The sequence below is a fragment of the Aulostomus chinensis genome, chromosome 7, assembly GCF_037954235.1.
Source record: "Aulostomus chinensis isolate RoL2024-O1b breed Wild chromosome 7, RoL_Achi_v1.0, whole genome shotgun sequence".
NCBI lineage: Eukaryota > Metazoa > Chordata > Actinopteri > Syngnathiformes > Aulostomidae > Aulostomus > Aulostomus chinensis.
The window spans coordinates 17640974-17659404 of record NC_141326.1 but is presented as its reverse complement, the minus strand read 5'-3'; the positions used below and the strand labels follow the sequence as shown (position 1 = coordinate 17659404).

Below are 18431 nucleotides of genomic sequence, written 5' to 3'. Positions count from 1 at the left end.
GGCATCACAATATTCCACTAAATTTTTGTTGTTTTGCATGTGAATACATTATTTTAATTTATGCTATTTTTTCGCTTTTGGAATAAAGATGGAGACTTTTCTGTTTTAATTTGACAAAAGTGGTTCTCTTCGAAATATACTTTTAAATTTCAGCATGTTCATGAATTTTTCTGGTGCTAAAATGTTAAACAAATGGTTAAAATTCAACATTTTCGCCGTATTTTCTTGTACTTTTTTTTAAAAAAAAGATTTTCCTCTCGTCCTTGTCTTCTCTGCGTCCCCTGTAGCCTCTCCCCCTCCCTCCCTCTCTCTCTCTCTATCTCTCCCCCCCCTCTCTCTCTCTCTCGCGGAATCCTATTGATCCAAACGGGCTAATTAGCGCTGCTGCGCAATTACGCACATGCGCACTGGGCATAATCTCAGCCATTTTTTGAAGGAAACTAATTAGCAGGAATAAAGAGCCAAGTGTTTTTCCCCCCTCAGTGATCAGAACTCATTCTACCTCTGGAGCTCGCACAAACCCCTCCGTCCCCCATCTTCTGTTTACTACAGCCTATATGTAGCTTTAATTACTCTCTTGTTTGGTAACAACTTGGACCCGCTGCTCTCACTCCCTCTCCCCATTTTTTCCCCCTTCCTGGCTCCGTAAAAACGCAGAGGATCATTCAAAAGGAATGAGTGTGCTCTCTATACGATTGTTTTCTGGACTCCTACACATTCAGCGTGCGGAGCTTTGTACCGGAGCTGCTGCAGAAATGTAAGTCTGCCATTTGTTTACGATACTAAAGGGAGCAACTGGGAGGCGGCGGGCAGGAGGGGATGTTCGGTCAGTGCAGCCTGAATTTCGCGTAAATCTGGATTCTTTTTAGGTGGTTTGCTTCCTCGTGTCACCTGTTACTGAAAGTGAACGCTTGCTTTGGTTGAATCGGAGAGTGGTACGCTACGATCCACTGTAAACAAAGGCTGAAGTAGTCCGGAGGGTTCATGTTGGTCAGTGGCTTGACAACACAGTCAGAGACGGGGAGTCAACTGCTCAAGTCCCTGCATGTCCGGTATTCTCTAACAGCCCGTAGAATAACGTACGAATCCAGCTCAGTGCTTTTACCTTAAGGTTGATGTAGGCTGTGAGGAGTCCACTACGTCCCACCTGCGTTCAAAATAGAATCTGTCCAACATTTGTCCAGGTCCATTTAATGACAAACAAAAATGAAATTTCTCAAGTAAAGCCAGACAACTCTGCTCTGTGTTCCTTTCTCTCTCTCTCTCTCTCTTTCTCTCTCCCACCTTACCCCCCCTTCCACACACGCGCACACACACACACACACACACACACACACACACACACACACACACACACACACACACACACACACACACTCTCTCTCTCTATCTAAGACAGGAATTGCACAATTCTTATCCATTCTACCATGCATTTATTTCAGGTGTCCTGTAATTGTGATCTTAATTGGCATTATCAGCCACACAACAGGATGTACACACATTAACATAGTTGTATTTATACACACACACACACACACACACACACACACACACACACACACACACACACACACACACACACACACTGTTCCCGCACTTGTGATCAATAGCCAGCCAGGAATGCTTGTATAAATAGTTACATTGCCGATAGACCAAGGTGATCGATTGCAGTGTAAATGAAAATCTTTATCAGATTAGAGAGGGTTCTCAGCTGTTGGCTGGCAGGCGTTATTCTGCAGAACGCCGGACAGCTGCAGTGGGCAGGGGTCTGTGGCCTGTGACATAAACACAGTACATTAAAGCACTATCAGGGTGCCGATGTGGGCCATATATCTTTAAGCTGCAGAGAGGGGAGAGGGGCTGGCTTCAGGAGAGGGACACCCACTCAAGTGTTGAGGCAGAAGGAGGAGGGGGTGGGTTAGAGGAGAAGGTGGAAGGGTACATTAAGGTTGCTCCTTGATTAAAAAAAGGTCAGTAATTAGATTGTGGGACACACACACGCACAGAGTAAGAGAGATAAATCTATCTCTTATGGCATCCATCTGCCAGTCAGAAACAGAAGGAGAAGCATTTGTAGTCTCTGCAGGACTGTACTGAAATCCTATTGCTGATTTTTTTTTTGGGGGTGTGTGTGTGTGTGTTGTATTGTTCATGTTCAAATGAGAAAATGCTTTGTTAATTTACAACCTAAAGATTTCCAAATTCCCCCTAGAATGTGCTTTTGCTTTACAATGTTTAAACTGTTACTGACCACTGTTTAGAATAAAGGCTTCAATGTGTGTAAGAATAGATTTGCTTTAGTGTTCATGGTGCACAAGCAACTGGATGGATACTGTCATATACATGTAATGAAGAGAGGATAAATTATAGCACCTAACTCAAGCTTCCTGTTGTAGTATATTGGGATGAATTGGATTATACAGACATTTATTGTCTGGTACTCACCCTGTGTTTGCACCTCGTGTTATAAAATGGCTCAGACAGTGTGTGCTAAATGGAGATCCTTTTGCCCCGCATGATACCTCGGTGCTAACGCGTGGCAAAAGAGGTAGACTGATACACTGGCTTTAAAAATGGTTCTTTTTATCCGCTTTTATCTAAGTGTGGCAATTTAGTGAAGCCCTTTAGCTCTGAAGCGTTCAGTTCTTTATTTAATCCAATCCCCTGAGGAATATTATAGACCTCCTGCGTAGCCTTTACCCGCATTCCTCTACCTAGTTTAGCGCTCATGCTATTGATTTTCCCATTAAGGGCTAACGCTAACCCCTGAGTAACCAGCCTCTGTGTTGCACTCTCTGAAAGCTGTATTGAACAGATGATATCCAGGGACTACAATCAATGGCCTCCACTGTTATACAATATTATTTACATGACTCATGTATTTCATTTTCTCCTTGTCTCCCCTTCTCTTCCCTTGTGTCTCTGTCTGTCCCGCTCTCTTCCTCTCTGTAACTGACACCCACAGGTGGGGTGGTAATGTGTGGCAGCTGTAGCCTCCGGTATGGACAGCGGTGAGGGAGGAGGAGGGGATGGAGGGGGAGGAGAGGAGAGAGATGCTGACCTCAGTCCCCAGGCTTTATCTCTTCCTCTCCTGACCCTGGCGGTCACTCCTGAACAGGGGTCAGCCTCTCATACCTCAGCCATGGCCCCTGCCAAAGAGCCCCTGACCCTGCCTCAGCACGAGGAGGAGGAGGAGGAGGGCGCAGAGGGGTCCCAGGCTGGAGGAGAGACCCAGGGAGGTGGGCAGAAGGATGGACACCATCATTCACAGGAGAATGGAGCATGTCAAAAACAGGGGATGAAGGAAGACTTCGGGGAAGGGTGTTTGTCAGGGCAAAAGGAGGGAGGGGAGGTGCATGTAGGTATGGGAGAGGTGCCAGATACAGGGGGCCTCCCAGAAGCCCTTAGCAGCAGCGGCAGAGAGAAGGAGAGGGAAGAGGAGGAGGCCATCTCAAACCAAAGCCAAACCAAATCCAAATGTTCTTTATTACCTCAACAGAGCCAGCAAAGCGCTTCTTCCAGCACTGCAAAGGCCAGTGGCACACTCGACAGCAAAGCAGCCGCCTCTCCAAAGCCCTTCCCTGCTCCTTCCACCTCTCCAAAGCACTTCAGCTGTCCATCCTTCTCTTCTGCCCTGCTGAGCGAGAGGGAGGCAAAAGACATTATGGGAGATCAGGGCTGGATTTCTGGGTTTCCTCAGAGCTTTAAATCCCAGCAGTCTACTCTGGCTTTTCCACTGGTGGGCATGGAGCCTGCCAGTATACCTGCTGAGGATGATGGGCCAGCAGAGGTTCCTCACTCTTCCATTTCCAATGGAGATGGTGCCAAAGCTCCAGAACCAAATGACAGCCAGCTTGAGACAGACATGGATGATGAGAGAGACAAAGATGGAGAACAGAAAGATGCTGTCCTTAAAAACCTCAACCAAGACCTCTCTCCTAATTCACTGACTAGTCATATGACTATAATGCACTCGCGCAATTCCTGCAAGACGCTGAAATGCCCCAAGTGTAACTGGCACTACAAGTCTCAGCATACACTGCAAGTTCATATGAAAGAGAAACATCCAGAGACAGGAGGACAGTGTGTGTGCGGAGCCTCTGGGGGGAAGTGTGTGTGTGGCAGTGCAACACGAGGTGTGTGTGGGTATTGCAGTTCAGGGAAACCCCATCCTCGCCTGGCCCGTGGTGAAACCTATGCCTGTGGCTACAAGCCCTACCGCTGTGAGGTGTGTGATTATGCTACCTCGTCAAAAGGCAACCTCAGCATACACATGCAGTCGGATAAACACCTTAACAACGTTCAAAATGGGGGACACTCGAATGGTCAGATGCAGACCTCTCACATTAACAGCAGCTCGTCTAATGGTCACACGTTGGATGAGCAGGCATACAAGCATCCATTGTCTATTGCCACGCCTACAACGCCAGCTGTGAAGCTCACGCCACCTGTACACTCTCACTCTCATGGTAAGAGGTGGCGGTGTGACGTGTGCGACTATGAGACCAGCATTGCCCGTAACCTGCGCATACACACCACCAGTGAGAAACACACGCATAACATGCTACGACTGCAGAGAGGTTACTATCTGTCCCACTGTAGGAGCCTTGCTCCCCAGCTGAAACACCTACAAAACACGGGTAAGACATCACCTCTTGCTGTTTTTTTAATGTCAACATGTGGAAAATTAGATGAATGCCTATGGCCTTCTTCTTTGTTTCAGGTGGCGAGCTCTCCTTGAACATGCGACTGACCAGTCCACAAGTGGCAGAACAGCCAGTTACCCTTGGGTCAACACTGACTCCGTCTCCCTCCCCATCTCCCTCTCCTCCCCCACCCCCATCTTTGTCTCCCACTGGACCCCTTTCCCAGGGTGTGTTCCAATGCCTAGTCTGCTCTTGCTTCTCATCTGACAGCATAGAGTCTGTGGAGCAGCACCTGAACACACCGCGCTCTCTGCCCCAGTCTGAATGGTGCTCCTTGGTTGCTGGTGGCTGCCACTGCAGGCTGTGTGGCTACACCACCCCCCTGAGAGCTAACTTCTCCTTACACTGCCAGACTGACAGACACCGGACACGGTACCAGCTTGCTGCTCATCTTCAGGAGGGGGGTGACAGGGGTCAGGAGGGGGCTGCTCTGATTGCTAAAGGCAACCCCGTCCAGCTGAGGTGCAACCTGTGCGACTATGTGACCAGCAGTTTGGAGAAGCTACAAGGACATTCCCTCAGTTCCCACCATGAGGCTAGCGTCCGGGTTTACAGAGTCAGTACACTCCCTGCTTTTGAAACAGCACTGCAGCCATTCACGATGAAAAGAGTAGTTTTTTAAACCGATATAAGAAACAGTCCAGCTAATGTCCTTTGCTTGCTTTGTTTCTGTCTCTCTAGTTCCTGCAGCAGTATGATGGGGAGGTTCATGGAGGTTCATGGCTGTTTCATTGTCTCCTGTGCAACCACTCATCCTCTTCTAAACTCCAAGTATTGAAACATAGTCAAACACTGACCCATCAGCAGAGGGAGGGGCTACTACAGCTGCAGCCAATGGGTGGAGAGGAGCTGGCAGCAATATTTACCATCAGGAAAAGCCCCGACAGTGTCACAGGTGAAAATATGAACTGTGTGGGAGTAGATTTGATTCCATATCATATGTGCTTGCTGATTCAGAGAGCAGGCAGGAGATTAAGATGAAAAGAGTGAGAAAATGAATAATGGCTGTTGCTGAGATATTGATCAAGTAAATTGATTAGTCAATACACATTCTTGTTATATCTCCAATCGCCCATGTCAACAGCTAACTAGCACCTGCTAATCAATGAACCAATACAAATCCCCTGGACAAGGTTGGGGGAGGTGGAGGTCAGGTGCTAGCTTGCCATCTGTGCAGAGTAACACACTGACTCCTGTTGACTCAAGTGTGTCACTTCAGGAGTCTGAACTGTAGTCCAACACTTGTAAATGAAGTCTATCCTGTGATTTGTCTGTTAGTGCATTAAGACCTATTGGGGTGAATGGGTGTGTTGTAAGTCCATATTAACTCTACTCCACCTCTGAGGAGAATCTAATGGAGAATCAATCCCTGATCAATAGGATATGGAGGCAGAAAGAAGATTAACATGTGGTCCAAAGTCATTGGTGTTTCCAAATTGTGTTACCTAGAGAATGACGTATTGTATAATTCACAGTTTATGCATAACATAATGACTTATTTTGGTCCTCTTCCAGGAGAGCTCAATGACGATATGGAAAGTCCTGGAGAGACCACCGCTGGTCCTTTGGACCAAACCAAAGACACATGTAACGTGGGGGTGAAGCAGACGTCTAAAGAGACAGGTGTGGCTGCTTCTACATACAGTATACAATCGATTAATAGTTCACTAACATGATGGAAAACATAATATACATGAATATATAAAAGGTGCATATCTCAATGTTTATATACTATTCTCTTGAAAAAGAAACTAGTGGAGAAGAAAGGGAAAAGAGGGAGTCAGTGGTCCCCATCAAGCGTCCGTCATCTAGCTGTGGGGAAATGGAAAACTCCGTCTTAACCAAACGCCCCAGAATACACCAGCAAAATGAGAACCAGCAGGTGAGCGGTCAGCACACGTTCTTAGTGTCCAGTGTAAGAAATACAATAGGAAACACAATCTAGATCTTGATCAGTTGTATGTGTGATACCACAAAACAAAGCCCACCAGTGCTGCCTTTTCAACAAACTGTTTATGTACCATTTTCTTTACTTGTCTTCTCTCTTTTAGACTGTCCAGTGCCCTTTGTGCCAGGTTAAAATCCCTTACACACACCTTCGGCAGCATCTCACGCATGTACACAGTGTGGCGCAGGACTGTGTCGACAAGCTGATCAGCACAGTAAGTGTATGCAAGTGTGTATTTGTTGTATTTGTAAGAAAATGAGAAGGTAACGAGAAGGGGGGGATGGGGGGAGAGGGAAATGTAGGGAGACAGTTCCATTAAGAAGGCACCAGAGAGAAAGGCGCTTTTTTAATGCATGTTTAAGTAGCTCCCTGCTATCATCTTTGATGCAGCCGTGCATTCCATGTGTATGTGTATGCACATCTTTTATTTTAGAGTGGAGGGTTCGACTGAGTGAGTGAGTGAGGGAAAAGCCAGTCTTTCTATAATGCATGTTTAAGTAGCCCTCTATTACCAGAAGTGCAGTCAAGCTAAAAAGGGGCCCCCATGCTTTTTACTGTGTCTCTCTAACTAACAAAGACTGGTCATCTATCCACATCACCATCCTCCATCTCCCTGGCCCGTATGCTAAGTGGCCTTTGTCTCTTGCTCTCTTCGCCTCCACTTCACTGACTGCTTTTCACCCTTTCTCCCCTCTGCTGTACCTCCCTCCCCCTCCAGCTACTCCTATCATTCCTATTCTGCAATCTCTGTGCCTGCTCCTCCCTTTCTGTCTCTCAATTTCTTACGCGTTACCCCTCCCTTACTCTCTCTCTGAGGCAGTTTTTTTTGTTCGTTGCCCCTTACGTCCTCCCTCCCTCTCCCTGCTCACTCTTTTTCATATTCTACACCCCTTAGCTCCCCCTCCACTTACCACCACCATCGTCCTCCCTCCTACACCTCCCTCACTCACTCTGATAGTAATTGAGGTTCATTAATTCAGACTGAGGTGATGATGGCCATTATGTACCTTGCTTTCCAATTACGCTCTCTAGATTAAGCTTGACCTTCAGTTTTCTCTGCAGTGTGTTTGTGTGTGTGGTTCTTTCTTCTTTCTTATGAAGCTGTTATGCAGAGAGAACTCTTGTCATGTAAATCTCATCTTTAGCCGTCCATCCTTTCCTTAGGGTAGCTAGCTGTTCACAGAGACAGAGAATTTGGTCTCAGCGCTTGAAGCAGTGGAGATGGAGGTTTTATATTATGAAGGATGATTTTAAATAAATTCATTATTCAGCTCAGTAAAGTTTTATTAAACCCTTGGGGCATATAGGAGGGTGTCATTTGAGCTGAAGGGCAGACCCACATATCTCAACTATATACACTTATGACTGAGTTGATGTGCCTTACTGCTTATAGTACATGAAGGTAGATGCAAGATATAATGTTGCACTGCCAGATGCACACTTTAATGATATGTGAGTGCAGATGCTGTTTTTTTTTTTTTTACACGTTTTTGCTTTTTGCTTTATGTTATATACAATTAAACATGTTTTATTCATGAACTGTGATAAATAAGAAAATAAGTCAATATCCCATTGTTTTTTTAAATCCAAATTGCTGAAACCCTTTTATGGCAATGAAATTTATGGGGCCAAAAGTGATACACCATCACATTGTCTGTGTTCCAGGTCGCACCTTCCACGGAACGACCCCGGCCTCAGTTAGAGACAGAACTACCAACCGACCCGTGCACAGATACCCAGAAAATTAAAGACATCATGAATAACCAGGCAAATTGTTCTTCTGATTGCATTCCTTCCCTTGATTCACAGAAAAATAATGGTAAGTGTCTCATGCATGACTGTCCACAGCTCAGATGTTACTTTTATATTAATAGCAAACAATACCCTGACACACATTGTTGGTATTTGCAGGCATTTCAGGGGAGAACACTGAGGGAGATGTAGCCGCACCCAAAGATGTCACAGCTCTACTCACCCCACCTCTGGAAGACAACAGTGCTCACCCTTCCAATGGAAGACTGGCTCCTCAGTCCCTGACTCAGACCCCCCCCTCTTCTCCACCCACCTCCCCACCCGCTGATCCTCCTCCCCTGTCTGATCGCCATGGTTACAGGTTCCGTTGCAGCAGGTGCAGCCTGGCGTTCCCCACTCAGGAGAAGCTCCAGCTGCACTGGCAGTACCATGCCATGAGGGCGGCGACAGAATGCCCCCTCTGTTCTAGACAATGCCGCAGTCAGGAGGCCCTGCAGAGACACATGCAGAACACACACTCACAGCTGGACAACACACAGGGGCCGAATACACTCTTACCACCTCACACAGCGCAATACATGGAAAATAATAAGAGTTCACTTCAGCAAGACTTAAGTTTATCACCTCAAGCAGGTCAAGAAGCAGGAGAGGGCGAGGATGAAATAGAACAAGAAGAGGAATTACAATGCATGGAAGAAAAGGAACAAAAAGAAGAACATAAAATTAAAGTGAAGGACATAGTTGGTGAAACTGATGGAGGTGAGGATGACATTATTGAGCCAGAGTGTGCCAAAATGCCACAAGATGAAATCATATCAGACCCTAGTTCCAACTCTCTTGTCAAAAAGACCTCCAACCCCACAATGGACCGCTATCTGGATCCATCCAGGCCATATAAATGCACCATATGTTCAGAATCTTTTACTCAGAAAACAATTCTGCTCGTTCACTATAATTCTGTGTCCCACCTCCACCGAGCCAGGCGAGCCCTGCAGGATTCTAACACAGGTGTGTCTGTACCTGAGACTCCCCGTGGCCCAGATCCTAGACCCTACCGCTGCAGATTGTGTGGAGTGGGCTACAGTCAGAGCTCCACACTGGACATACATCTCCGCTCTGTCCTTCACCAGACAAGAGCTCGTGCTGCCCAGAACCCAGGTCCACAGACTCCAGTTTCCAGTGTAGCTGCTCCAGTATCAGTCTCCACAACCTCTTCCCAGGCTGCTATTGCTAGTGAGGAAACATCCAAGACTTACCCCAGCACCAAGAAGCCAGAAGTGGTGAGCTCGTCAACTTGTTCATTACTAGGCTTAGCAACTGAGGCCTCACAAACTGTCTCTGGTTCAACTGATGATCAGCAGACTAAAAAGAGAGTGGCAGAGCTGATAGCATCAAGAAACCAGCTAATACTACTACAGCAGCAGCAGTTAGCACAGGCACAAGCCCAAGCTCAATTACAACACACAGCTTTGCTCCAGTCCCAAATGATTCAGCACCTTCCCATTGGTCCAGAGAATCTCCTTCAACATTTTCCTCTGGCACCGGATAACTTGCTCTCTCTACAGCAGCAACTTCTTTTGCCCTTTTACTTTTCTGGAGACATGAAGCTTAACCCAGAGTTGGCTATTAAGAACCTTGAACTTAGCCAATTAGAGTCTGCCAAGTCCGCCCCAAGAGAACAGGTTAAGGCAGAGGCTAAAAGAGAGTCCCTCCCTCAAATGGATGAGAAACAGATCCAGAGACAAGGTTCAAGCTCCACTGTTATCCAACCAAAGGATCATATGCATTTTGAAACCAAGGTTGAGAAAGCCAGCAGTGGACACTCCATCAACCAGACTGGCAGAGAAAACAAGAAATGTCTTGAAGAAGAAAAAGGAGAAATATCTATTCCTGTTCATGATCATGAGAGTCAAACAGAGGAGACACAGTCCTCTTCACAAAATGTTGGACTGCAGTGCCCTCCTCCTAGAGTCCCCTATGCTGCTGTGAATGGGGAGTCTCTTAGAGCTCTGCTGCAGAGTTACGGCTATGAGTTAGCACTGCAGTATATACAAAGTAGACACAGACACCAGCAGCAGATAACAACCCAAATGATAGAAGAGTGTGTTGATAATAAAAAGATGGAGTTGGAGGGAGGAAAAGAATTGTTTAGTGGACTACAAAATGGAAAGGTGGAAAGCTGTAAAAAAGATAATGAAAAAGGCGGTGAAGTCAACCGAGATGTTGAAAGGTTGCAACAGGAGACAAACCAGATCAAACAGGAGGAACTGGCAAACAAACACAAAGGATGTTGCAAAGGAGGAGAAAAGTGTAGAGACTGTGGCAAGTTTTTTTCAGATGCCATGATTTTAAAAAGCCACCAGGAGTACATTCACAGGGCGTTGTTTCCAACCGCTGCACTGGAGAGGTTTTCCAGACAATACAGGATGCAGTATGACCAAATGTATCCCCTCATACAACCTAAATCTGACAGTTCAACTGCTAGTACCCAAGCTGCAGTCCCAGCCACGTCCTCAGAATCAGAACCTGTCCCAGAATCAGTTAAGCCTCAAGTTAAAACTATGGTGTCTTCACCTGCATCGGCTTCAGATCCTGTAACCAAAACATGTACTGCAGGTTCAGACCTAACACTTACCACCTCTGCAACTTCCCCACCTCCCTCTCCCTCTCAAACGCAAATATCTTCCCAAAAGGATGCACCCATTACAAGTACATCTACTACAGTGACTTCTCAAAACACATCTCCAGCTAAGGCCATGCCTCTTCCCTTACCCAAAATACCTATGCTCTCTCTGCCCTTGCCCCAGCTTCCTATCCCTACTCTGCCTTTGCCTAAGCTTCCCCTACCGCCCATTCCATTTCCAATGGAGCTGCCTCTCATGCCACCAGTTATGATGCAGTCCGTGGCTCTCCAACCTCAAACTTGGTTAGACTCAAGTGTGAACCCAGAGCTGGCAAAACTCTACCAATCTCAGCTTAACCCAGCTCTGCTAGGACAGCAGCCACAGATTAGCCCAGCAGTGCTAACCCAGCCACCTCAGCTCAGCCCCGCTTTGCTAAGTCAGTCTTCACAGCTCACGTTGATGGGTCAAGCATCCCAACCCAGCCCCATCAACACAGGACAGCAACCCCAAGTCAGCCCAACAATACTTGAGCAGCAGCAGGGTAAGAGAACCCGCACGCGAATCTCTGAAGATCAACTGAGTGTTCTGAGAAAACACTTTGATATTAACAGCCTCCCCAGTGATGATGAGATAAACAAGATGTCTGCTCTGTCTGGTCTGCCTCACAAAGTAATCAAACACTGGTTTCGTAACACCTTGTTTAAGGAGCGCCAACGAGACAAAGATTCCCCTTACAATTTTAACAACCCACCCACCACAGCTCTCGAGGACTCAGGAGAGGAAGCAGCTCAAAACCAGTCACTGACACTTTCCCCATCTTCACTGTCTCCAAGCCTCCCAGCTAACATGTCACATCAGGCCCAGACACCAGACCTCCACAGAGGAGAGCCCCATAGGGGCAGACGATCTTCCCGAACCCGCTTCACAGAGAAACAGTTGGAGACATTGCAAGGGGTGTTTGAGGCGACTCCCTACCCTAGGGAGGAGGAATATGACAGGTTGTCAGCCATGTTGGCTCTCCCTAACAGAGTCATTGTTGTATGGTTCCAAAATGCTAGGCAGAGAGCTCGCAAAATCCATGATAGGGGAACAGATGACGGATTCGAGGGGAAGAGCCAGCTTGACAATATTCACAGACAGAGAGGTGGCTGTTACAAGAATGATGATGATACTGAGGACAACAGCTGTGCAGATGAAGGACAAAGTGACTCTCACAATGAAAACTCCATGGATCTGACATATGAGTATTATACCCACCCAGACTCTCCTGCCCTTGATTCCTCCTCACCCTGCCCAGAAACTGAGCATCTAGTAAGCAAAGGTGAACCAACATCTGTTGCCAAGAAACAAGAGAGTAGATCAATTCATCAGGCTAACAACAGCCCAGCAACTGGTCAAATTGTAAATGGAAATTCAGATCCAGACATCAAGTGTAAGGAAATAGCTAAGGTCATGCCAGCAGTGTCCTCTCCCCAACTTGAGAATCAGCTACAGCTGGAAAGTACACCAGAAACACAACAGCCTTGCTCTTCCTCCTCTCCAAAAAATACGGTACATATCAGTATGTCAGATGCAGGCCAGAGACAGACACACAGCCCTCCTTCAGACCTGGTAGTTGAAAAGCCTGCAGATAAATCACCCAGCCTCCCTTCTGCTTTGGAGTCTGAAACGAGCCACACACAGCAGCCTGACAACTCAATAGGCCTATCAATTGAACCCCAGTCCCTGACTCAACTCCAACCCCAAAACCAGAGTCAGTTTCAGTGCAGTCTCTGTCCAATGTCCTTACCATCATTCCAAATGTGGCAGGAGCATCAGACCAGGCACCTCCTGGCAGCTCAGTCCCAGGTCCAGCTTCTTCACTCCAGTTTCACAGACCGAACTATGCCTTACATGATGCTCCACCCTAACCATACCCTAATGGCCAGCCAAATGCTTTCTGGCGCAATGTCCCAGATGCACCCTAATAACCCACATCCAATTATTTCACACTTAAATAGCTTACAAATAAAGAACACACTCTCTGATCACTCGAGTAACACCCTTAGCAGCCTCTCTCAAAGTTCCCTGACACCCATGAAACAGAGCTCAAAGCTCATGTCAGAGACTGCTTTTGAAGGCCAAAGGTGTGGAAGAGAAGCTGAGGAGGAACATCGCAGGGACAAACGTCAGAGAACCACCATCACCCCAGAACAACTTGAAGTGTTGTATCAGCGCTACAGCTTGGACTCCAACCCTACCAGAGGAGTCCTGGAAGGCATCGCACGAGATGTGGGCCTCACAAGACGTGTAGTTCAGGTATTTCATAAATGTTCAAGTTATATTGGAGGAAATGACTGATTATTGCTTGTCTTAACGCTGTAAATGCACTGATCTTTCTTTCACAGGTCTGGTTTCAGAACACACGAGCCAGAGAGAGAAAAGGACAGTTCCGGTCTATGGGGCCAGGATCCAGTTTCAGTTTGGGTTTGAACCACCTCCGCTGCCCATTCTGCAGGGCTCTCTTTAAGGTTAAGAGTGCTCTGGATGCCCACATGAGGTCACGCCACTGGGCCGAGGTTGAAAGAACAGGCTACAATGTATCAATGAGTAATAGGTCTAGTGGGCAGCTCGGGACGTCAATGTCATCTGTTATGGATAGACCAGGTCCGTCTATCTCTTGCAACCCTGTTCCAAACCCTGGTTATGTCATCAGCAACAAAGACTCATCAGTAAAGCCACCTGTGACGTCTTTGTCTTCAACCACTGATCTGAACAACCCAGAAGAGGAGGATGACTATGAAGAAGAGGACGAGGAGTTTCAATGCGAGGAGGGTTCCAGTATGGCTGACCAAGGCTCTCCTAGTCCTGAGGGATTTGGGGGTCCAAGCTCAGACTGGGGTGAGACACAGACTCTGCAGCAGCACCAGCAGCAGCAGCGCCAAAGGACACAGATGAGCCATTTCCAGGTCCTCCAGCTCAGAGACTTCTACAGGAGCCACCGTACACCCAACCGACATGAGTGTGAGGCACTGGGACAGGAGCTGGGACTGCCTCACCGTGTGGTGCAGGTAAATATCTGGAATACTAAATACTATACTCCATATAATCAGTCTTAATTTATTTAGGGCAAAAAAAAAATTCAAAACAAAAATGTTGAAAGGCTAAAATGCATTTATGCAAATATTTGTGCAGGTATGGTTCCAGAATGCCAGAGCCAAGGAGAAGAGGGCCAGGAGCCTTAACTCTGACACTGCAGAGAGGGAGCAGGCTGAACTGACTGCAGGGGCTGGGGAGCGAGACAGAGCGTAGAGAGGGAGACTGGGGTCCCTTTATTTTCTTTGACCACATCCCCACCAGCCCTCCTGCACCTGCTGTCTAAAAATATTTCCTGTCCACTTTGCTGCAATACCTGTAACCTGAACGCCCCAAAGATGCAGACCCACAAAGGCCCAAAGAGTCCAAACCAAGCCCTCTCTACAACTTCTCGCGTTGTTCTTTCCTGGTTTGTCCTTTCTTTTTGCAAAGAGCTCCTCTCCCTGTTCCGTCAGTCACCTTACTACAACCAAACACCACCTTGATAAAACCAACCACAATGCCACAGAGGCCAAAGAGCATTCTCCAAGTATGTGACCTCACTGCCCAGCTAGACCTGCAGTCTACCTCTCACACAGTGGGCCCTCCACCAGACAGTGCTAGATGACTAGCTGTGTAGCATGTAGTACCAGTTGTTACAAGGCTGGAAAAGAAATTGTCAAAGAGATTTTAGTGTAAATAGAGAACTCCAAAAGATAAACTTGAAGAAAAACAAAGCAGTTAACAGTGGATGAAAAAGAAGATGAAACAAAATATCCTTGAAATAGATGGAGGTATTTGCATAGAGCTTTTGTAAAGACTGACTCAGATTCCAAAGCTCGTAACCAAAATTTTACATGTCTGTGGATTTAGTTTCAACATGTTTGTTTTCAATAACAAACTGCAGAGCTGACGTCTGTACCGTGAAGGGTGAGCAGCTGACTTAAGTAAGCTGAGTACCAATAAGACTGATACAGTGCTAGGATGCAGCTCCGCCCACCACAAGCCAATGATGAGTCTTCTGTTGTACATGGACACCTTCTATGTTCCTTTAGTGGATAATTGCCCAAATAGCACAGAACGTAAAGGCTGGTTTGTCCTGAAAGGGACAAACTATTTTTTATAGCACTCAACCATTATACTGTATATGAAAACTTTAACCAAACTCAAATTTACATTGTGTGTGTTTAGTAATAGTTTCTTAATATAAATCTAATGAAATGAGATAAACTGTCTTGCTTCAATATAATAGTGTCATGATTATGAAAAGATTATGACAGCTTTGATATGTTCAGGCAAGGACTTAACTGCCTTTCCGTTCTATTTGAATATACCAATGGCTTTCCAATGTTGTGTGATTAATATAAAGCTTTCTACGCTCAGGTCAACAGCTCATTATGGCTCCACTTCAAATGTGATCTCAATACTTTTCTGTTTGTAAAACAGAAGGGGCATGGTTTAAGTTCGGATTAAGTATTACAAGACATCTACAAAAAAACATCTCTGTATATCAAAGATCTGAGCTTTTCATCTCTAATAGATTGTTACAAAACCTTATTGAAACTAAAGTGTTTAATAGCGTGAGGGGTAAATGTACAGTATTTAGCTTTTGTATGGTTGACTCAAGACTTCATTGGATGTTTGAGACATAGCTCCTTTTTTCCACTTACAGATAGGGAGCTACTGCGCAAAGCAGAGAAAAAAAACTTAATAATGGATGTTATTGATGTTATTTTTGTACACTTAATTTATTTTCCCTCTTTCTCCCTTCCTTGTTTGTCCCCTCTCTACCTTTCTTCCTGTGTTCATTTGCAACCAGTCCTTATTCTAACTGTAATAATGATAATATAACAATAATAGCTAAACAATAATTAATGCTTTAAGACATAAATCCAAAGACGTGATAATACTTTAACCATATGACCTACAAAAAAATAAGCGCTACTGTTTACTTGACGATGTATTGCTGTTTTTAAAAGAACGAAGGAGTCCCTATATTTAAGCTACTGTTTTCTGCCTCTCATAAGCACACTGGAGACTGTAACCAAAACCCCAAAATAGAGCCATGGCAGTCTGTAATATAGCGGTTAAAGAGTTTTACTTCTCTTGAGAAATGTTGCCGTTTATTTTTTCTTTCTTTTTTTACCATAGTGTTGAACTCCAGCCCTTAAGGATGTCCAGTTTGCTGCTAATGTACTGTAGTTTCTAACGATACTGTAGAAAGATGCATGCTCTGATCGCTTTACCACTAGGCTTTAATGACTACAAACTGTAATGATACCTGTGATGCTGTTGATAAACTGCTCCTGTTATTCTGTGGACAACAAATTGATATGTGGGGCTAAATTCCATCAAGTTTGTTTTTCGGTATCCTGTCAATTAACAACCTGTATTCAACATAGATAAAACATCAACAACAACAACAACAACAACAAGAAAAAGAAAAAAAAAAAAAGAATTTCCTATTACCAGAAATATTTTTTCATCCAAGATAGAAGCTTCCAGTTTTCAGATCGGTGCATTAATGTGCCAACATTAAAAAAAACAAAAAACAAAAAAAAACCAACACAGCATAGTTATTTGAAGGAGTTTGGCCCCAACCCCCTCCGCCGGTATGGTGTCAGTCTTTCTGTGCTGCATTGTCTCCAGTCCATTTGTCCAACTAAAACAGCATTGCTGAACTCAGACTGACATTACAGCCAACTTTCCAAAGGATGTGGACTGACTGTCATGTTTTGTTCTCAAACTAACCAATGTTTACGACAATACCAATGAGCTTTCTTCTGTACAGTAATGTGCATTCCAAATACCACAAAGGCAGTTTTTTTGTATACTGATTATTTTCACTTTCATTTCTCTCGTATTCTCTTGATCTTAGTGACTGTAAGATGTACATATTGGGGTCCTTTGTGGTGAAGGGACTCTGTTCTCCTTATTGTAGGTAAAAAAAAAATATTCTTTTCGGGATTTTTTTTTCCTGGATATGTTGTTGCCATAGTGATGACCAAAAAGATACCTGTGATGTGCACCTGTCCTTATGTCCTGCTCCAGTGGTTTTGTGTGTCTCAATACTCGTCCCTCCCCAGTTCTCCCCTGCCGGTGTGTTTCTCTTCCTAACCCCTCCCTTCTTCCACTGAGCTAAATAAAGTCTGCTTTGGTGCACGCTCTGGTCTCATCCCTTCGGTCTACCTGAGAGGATCCATTTTGTGAATGTTGTGGTATGCGAGGGTGTCTGCCTGTAAATTTCAGGTAGCATATTTGATAGGAATGTGCGTCTGGCTAGAGGGCTTTTTGATGTGCAACCGTGTGTGTGTAACATGGTGGTGTGTGGAGGCTCTTTGGTGAATGGAGCCATGACCTCCAGGGTCACTTCATTAATTACATCTGTGACATTCAGGCAGATGAGTTTCCTTTGTGACTAAATGATATGATGAATATTAACGACCTCGGATGAATTACACTGCTGCTCCTGCTGATGATGATAATGTGTTTTATGACTGTGGGAGAGATGGGAGGAAAACTGCACACTACAGCACATTTAGAACACGCGGATGCAACATTTCAAAGACCACAGCATAGGTTGGTAGAGCAGGTTTTTATTATATTCCCCCTTATTTTTCGTGCAAAACTTTTCCAGCTGTTGATGAGACAACTTCTCAAAGGGGGAAAACTTAAATGAACATGGGAATGTGTTGTCTCAAGCACAAGCAGCTCCTTGATGTCTCGCTGCAAGCTGTTTATTTAGCCATCCCAGAGCAATGCGACAACAGAGGGAACATAACCGTGCATCAGCTCTGACTGGGCTTGCAGGGGAACACAGAAAGAACAATGGCAAAGAAAACACAGAACAGGCTTTGAGATAGCTTCGCAGCTGATGATAGCCATCTTAGAAAGTCATCCTGATAAAGTGATCCCCCACCATTTTTCCTTCTCCCTGTCCTCCCCCTCTTAATCAAATGAGTACTGTGCAGCTGGTGGGGTTGCAGCAAAAAGGGGTATGATTGTGTGTGTGTGTGTGTGTGTGTGTGTGGAGAGAGGAGGTGGAGGGGGGCTTTGAGGGATGGCGTGAAATTATTGCCTGCTGGTGAATATGTGTCGCTGGGGGAAGTAGGGTAGAGTAGGGGGTTGGGCTGTATGGGTGTGTGTGTGTGTGTGGGGGGGGGGGGGGGGTGTAATGTCATTGCCTGCTGGTGTATCTGTAGTGGGGGCTCATTTAGATTTAGATTGGTTATGTGAGGAGGGAGCTGAAAGGCCAGCTCATGTTTATGCATGAATCCCAAAGCACGCTGCTGTGGTGGAACCCTGAATTAAAGAGACAGAGCTGAAAAACATTCGCACATTTAGACG

The 18431-nt window shown here is 45.6% G+C and overlaps 1 protein-coding gene across 1 annotated transcript; it reads left to right on the top strand.

The window, feature by feature from the left end:
• The first annotated feature begins 424 nt into the window (after positions 1 to 424).
• LOC147258817 (zinc finger homeobox protein 3-like) lies at positions 425 to 17231 on the top strand. Its single transcript, XM_086208873.1, has 11 exons — positions 425 to 757; positions 2966 to 4640; positions 4724 to 5262; positions 5388 to 5601; positions 6222 to 6329; positions 6455 to 6588; positions 6758 to 6868; positions 8320 to 8473; positions 8566 to 13328; positions 13418 to 14080; positions 14205 to 17231. The coding sequence occupies exons 2-11, from the start codon at positions 3002 to 3004 to the stop codon at positions 14319 to 14321; spliced, it is 8442 nt and encodes a 2813-aa protein (XP_086064999.1). The 5' UTR covers positions 425 to 757; positions 2966 to 3001; the 3' UTR covers positions 14322 to 17231.
• The last annotated feature ends 1200 nt before the right edge of the window (positions 17232 to 18431 follow it).